Consider the following 5,956-nt stretch of genomic DNA (forward strand, 5'->3'; position numbering starts at 1 on the left):
TGATTGCTGCATTTCAGAAAAAGTAGTGTTTGTGAAAAGTTGTATTACTCCTAAAGTGCACAGTTTGTATGATTTTGATTTGTGCGTCTGATGAAACGGACAATAAAATGTGTTTTTTTTCTGTGGGAAAATAAATGAGTCGTTTATGAGAAACAGGAGCCATAGACCAGGAGGTGTAAGTCCACGAACCCCCTGACCCACCTGACTCCTCCTCTCACCTGACTCCTCCTCTCACCTGACTCCTCCTCTCACCTGACTCCTCCTCTCCCCTGACTCCTCCTCTCACCTGACTCCTCCCCTCACCTGACTCCTCCCCTCTGACTCCTCACCTGACTCCTCCTCTCACCTGACTCCTCCCCTCACCTGACTCCTCCTCTCACCTGACTCCTCCTCTCACCTGACTCCTCCCCTCACCTGACTCCTCCCCTCACCTGACTCCTCCCCTCACCTGACTCCTCCTCTCACCTGACTCCTCCCCTCACCTGACTCCTCCTCTCACCTGACTCCTCCCCTCACCTGACTCCTCCTCTCACCTGACTCCTCCCCTCACTTGACTCCTCTCATCTGACTCCTCACCTGACTCCTCCCCTCACTTGACTCCTCCCCTCACTCTAACTCCTCTCTCCTGACTCCTCCTCTCACCTGACTCCTCCTCTCACCTGACTCCTCCCCTCATCTGGCTCCTCACCTGACTCCTCCTCTCACCTGACACCTCCCCTCACCTGACTCCTCCTCTCACCTGACTCCTCCCCTCACCTGGCTCCTCCTCTCACCTGACTCCTCCTCTCACCTGACACCTCCTCTCACCTGACTCCTCCCCTCACCTGACTCCTCCCCTCACCTGACTCCTCCCCTCACTTGACTCCTCTCATCTGACTCCTCACCTGACTCCTCCTCTCACCTGACTCCTCCCCTCACCTGACTCCTCCTCTCACCTGACTCCTCCTCTCACCTGACTCCTCCCCTCACCTGACTCCTCCCCTCACCTGACTCCTCCCCTCACCTGACTCCTCCTCTCACCTGACTCCTCCTCTCACCTGACTCCTCACCTGACTCCTCCTCTCACCTGACTCCTCCTCTCACCTGACTCCTCCTCTCACCACTTCATGATCCTGTTTGATTTTACACAAAAGGTGAGACTGAAAAACTGTTGGTTAATGCTAATGCTAATGCTAATGCTAGCTTCCTGTAGACTGTATTATTCTGTTTGAGAGACGTGTTTAACAGCACAAATCAGTTCTCCTGTTGTATTTCCTCCTAAGTCTCTTCTTTCTGGTCACATTGTGTTAAAAAAAGCTCAGATTAAAGTCTGACTTGTGTAACAGAGCCTCAGACGCAGAAGTGCCTACAGTTAGCGTCACACCTCCAGTGAATGTTGACGACATGAGCTCCACAGTTTGAATCCGTCAGTGTTTTTTGCGTGTGTGTGTTTAGCCCCGGTGCCTCCAAACGCCACAGTGATCTTCGAGGTTGAAGCGTTGGCCGTGTCCCGGGGCCCTCGCAGCGTGGAGGCCTTCAGCAACATGGACCAAAATAAAGACCGAAAACTCACCAAAGACGAGGTAACTGCCATTTTAAAAGCATCACTCAACACTTTTCAGAACAAGTGCTGGAGTGTTACAGCCGAGTAAGAGTACCTTTACTTCAAAATACTATTACTCAAGTACAAAGCTGTTAGAAAAAGTATCTGTGAAAACTACAGTGAACATGAACTGTCTGGACGTAACATCTGATTTATAATTTAAAGTCATTTCATTTGCAGGAAAAAAACATGAAATAATATTAAAAATCTGGTATTTCACAGAGACACAAAAATGAATCAAACTAAATCAAATCTGAAGCAGCTGCAAGAAACACAAAAGTTCAGATCATTTCATATTTTTACATAAAACTCCAGTCACTTTAGACTCACAGAGAGAAGAGGAAACACAACTTTTACTCGAGTAAGAGTACTGTTACTCTGTACCATATATTACTCAAGTAGAAGTAAAAGTACGGGGCCTTAAAAGTGTCAGAAAAGTCCAGTTTTATTCCAAAGTGAGTCCAGTAAATGTACTTGAGTAAATGTAACTGAGTACTACCCACCTCTGCTGCCCATAGATACTTATTGTACATAATGGAGTTTACTGTACAAGTATTTATGATGTTCAAAGTATATTGTGATATTTTTCACATGTATTTTAGTTCCACTTGTGTATCTAACTGGCCTATTTAAATCCTTATTTATCTGGAACAGTTTGGACTTTTTGTCTGTCCTTTGCTGTTACAACACTGCAATTTCCCCACTGAGGACAAACAAAGGTTTTCTTATTTGATTGATTTTATTGATTTTCTTGTACAGATTGATTTGTGAATGTGTTTGTGATTGAAAAGTCCCATGATATAACAGAATGACTTTGACATTTACAGCAGAGACTTACATACACTTACATTACATGAGGAACAACATTGGAATTGAAAGTGTAAATCAAGTTCAAAGTTCAAAACAGATGTAAATGTAGATGTCAAATATGTAGAGTCTGAGTTTAGTTTTGCAGTAACAGTATGAACACTATTAGTCTGCAGAATTCAAAGGAAACAGTGAAGAGATGCTGTGTTCCATCTGCAGTCCCTGAGACATACAAAAACACACACTACACAAACAGTACAGTTATGTCATGATAAAAACACTAGAATGACACTAATCAACTCAATATTGTGGAAAATGGCCTGTTTTATTAGATCAGGATTTTGTCATGATTTGAACTCTCCCCATGTCATATTTGATCAAGTTTAGAAAAGTTTGACAAAATAACTCACATTTCAACACAAAAATAGTCAATAGTCAAATTAGTCAAATATAAAAGGCACAAATTTGATCAAACTGTGGAGAACAAAGCTGCTATTTCAGTTTAGGGAAATGTGCAGTGGCTCCAGGACCAATCCAGACCCCAGTGTAGAGAGGCCGAGTGAACCTGGTCTGGACTCTGTGGAGGAGGCTCATGGTACTTTCAGAGACGCTGTAAAACGCCAAAACCCCTGCACTGTGGTCCAGGTAAACCCCGATTCTGGACCCGACTGGACCTGAGACCTGGGACTGGACTTTGTTAAACCAAAATGAAGGACTGGTTTTGTGACAGACTAAGGCCCAGGATTTATCATTGTGTCCAAATCCACATTCATCAGAGTTTCCTTTCCTCTGAATCTCTCTGTATGAAACTGCTATATAAACATACTCCCCGCTCCACTCCACCTCCCAGTAACAGCGGCCCGTCAGACTCTCTCTGCTCAGGACCTGACACCAGTAACTGAATCTGTCTGGATGATCTGGATAACTCTGCTCTTCTCTCATACGTGTTACTCTTCTGTTTCCATCAGACAGAGACAGTCTGGTGTAAACTGTGTTTGTGTCCAGAGTGATTTCTGTAGAATAATTTAAGAAGTCCTCTCTGGAGCTGAGTTCAGCTGGTGCCACTAAAACCTGGACTGGACTCAGAGTGAGCTGGAGTGTGTCCCTGAGCTTGGACACAGCTCTGGTCACTTCCTCAAAGTATCCCCGGTCCCCTGTGTGAATGGTGGCTGGCTCTGTGCTCTGTGTGTGTGGGGACAGTGAAGCGTAGCGCTGTATAAACTGGTTATGATCCTGGGTGAGGTCCAGTGTGTCCAGCTCAGAGAGGCTCCTCTTCAGCTCCCTCACGTCCTGCTGCAGTTGGTCCTGGAGCTCTTGGACTGGGCTCAGTTGGGTGTCCTCCTGGGAGCGGATCTGCTGCTCCACTTCAGAGCGTCTTTTCTCCAGGAGAAGGGCCATGTCTCTGAAGCTGTCGTTGCTGCGCTGCACTGCTGTCTGGGCAGAGCTCCTGATGTCCTGGGCCTCCTGTTGGAGTCTCTTCAGGTCTGTCTCTTTGTGCTGGAGGCTCTGGAGCAGCAGGGCCCTCCTGGCCGGCAGCTCTGCCTGCCTCTGAGCCCTCTCTGAGGCAGAGGTCACTATGTCATGACCCTTATGTTGGTCCACACACAGGGAGCAGAGGAGCTGCTGATCTGTGACGCAGAACATCTTCTTCACTTCGTCATGTTGAGAGCAGATGTTTTCCTGGAGCCTGTGAGACGGCGCCACCAGCTGGTGTTTCTTTAAAGCTGCAGCTTCATAATGAGGCTGTAGGTGGCGCTCACAGTAAGAGGCCACACACTGCAGACAGGACTGGACAGCTCTCAGCTTCCTCCCAGTGCACACATCACAGGACACATCCTCAGGTCCGGCATAGCAGAGGGCAGCAGGGGGCGCTGTCTTCTTCATCTGCTCTACTAAACCTGCTAACATGACGTTTTTCACCAGGGCAGGCCTGGGGCTGAAGCTGAGGCGACATTCAGGACAGCTGTAGAGCTGCTTCTCGTCCTCTTGGTCCCAGTGCTGTTGGACACAGTTCCTGCAGTAGCTGTGTCCACAGGGAATAGTCACAGGATCCTTCAGTAGATCCAAACACACGGAGCAGGAAAAGGCTTCTTGGTCGAGTGCTTTCTGCGCCATCTCTCCTGGATCAGAAACAGTTTGACTTGGACAGAAACAAAACTTAAGAGTGAGAGCTGCACCCACAGCTCTGTGTGGAGGAAGCAGGAAGCCACGCCTCTTAAAGGCACACACACATGTTTTATCAGAGTTCAAAAGAGACTGTGTGAGCAGTTTACAGTCACACACACAGGGTCATTGGGCACAAGTCAAACTATACAAAAGAGAATCAAAGAGGAACAAAGTGTAAAGGATCAGTGTAGTGCCACAGTGCTTTGGTGTGAGGAGGCAGGCTTTATAAACTTATCAACAAACACCACCTTCATCAGGCTCTTTCTAGAAGGAAATGTGGCTTTATTTACATCTGCAGTTTGACAGTAGAAAGAGAATTTACACCATAGAATTCTTGTGTGTCCTTCACCAGTTTTAACCTATGGGCTCTTATAATGTTGTGATGTCGCCTGAACCAAGATCATATATTTCAAATCTAATCACAATTAGACCATTAGTCTGAAAACTCAATGACATGTGTATGTATAGTTCAGCCCTTTAAGGAAACAACAACCAGGAAATACTGCACCTTCTGACAGGTGAGGACAGGTGAGGACAGGTGAGGACAGATGAGGACAGGTGAGGACAGCACATTTCCTCGTGTCATTTGATTTCATTTGTATTATTTCTTTTTATTGTGATATAGAGACAGTAGAAACAGTCAAAGACATGAGACATTTGGACTTGACTCGTGTCATTTTAATGAGCGCCTGACAGACCAGCAGAACCACATTCTGATCTAAACTCAACAGGACAAATGAGCCGCTGTTTGTCTTCACTTTGACTCATTTTGTTTGAGTAAAGACTTGGTCCTAATCACTGCTCTTGTATATTTTTGTCCTTCTACACTAAAGACGTTGACCCTGTTTAAATATGTGATGTAACCTTTTCACATTTCAATATTTGATTTACTCATTTCTCTAAAACACAGTTAACATCATTATATTTAAGATTTGAATAAGTCTTGTCTTTTCTTAAGTGGAGAGTGGTGTCATTATTCAACCCCAAAGACGAGAGTGTTGTCAAAAGGACTTTGATCTTTTAAGATCTCCGGGACATTTTCAGTAAGAGTCGGGTGCTTTCGCTTTCTCCCCATTGCCCCTATGACTGTGCCATAAATCTCTTGCCAGGAGCCCCCTTGCCCTCTAGTAATCTCTATAATCTCTCCAAACCAGAACAGGAGGCTATGGAGTAATACATTTGGGACTCCCTAGCTGCTGGTATCATCCGTCTGTCCTCCTCCCCTGTGGGCACCGGATTTTTCTTCATCGCCAAGAAAGATAAAATGTTACGACCATGCATGGATTACAGGGGTCTCAACAACATCACCGTAGAAAACAAATACCCTCTACCTCTCAACGAGTCTGCTTTCACGCCACTCCACTGAGCCACCATCTTCTCCAAGCTCGATCTCTGAAATGC

General features: G+C 46.0%; 1 protein-coding gene across 1 annotated transcript; it reads right to left on the minus strand.

The window, feature by feature from the left end:
- Positions 1-2,187: 2,187 nt before the first annotated feature.
- Positions 2,188-4,540, minus strand: LOC117389198 (E3 ubiquitin/ISG15 ligase TRIM25-like). The gene has a single exon (XM_033986831.2). It carries the CDS (start codon positions 4,502-4,504, stop codon positions 2,882-2,884), a length of 1,623 nt encoding a protein of 540 aa, XP_033842722.1. The 5' UTR covers positions 4,505-4,540; the 3' UTR covers positions 2,188-2,881.
- Positions 4,541-5,956: the final 1,416 nt, after the last annotated feature.

This window comes from Periophthalmus magnuspinnatus, chromosome 21 (assembly GCF_009829125.3).
Source record: "Periophthalmus magnuspinnatus isolate fPerMag1 chromosome 21, fPerMag1.2.pri, whole genome shotgun sequence".
Lineage (NCBI taxonomy): Eukaryota > Metazoa > Chordata > Actinopteri > Gobiiformes > Gobiidae > Periophthalmus > Periophthalmus magnuspinnatus.

Excerpts from the sequence above, each read along its gene's own strand:
- LOC117389198 (XM_033986831.2), bottom strand. The coding sequence starts at position 4,504 with ATGGCGCAGAAAGCACTCGACCAAGAAGCCTTTTCCTGCTCCGTGTGT.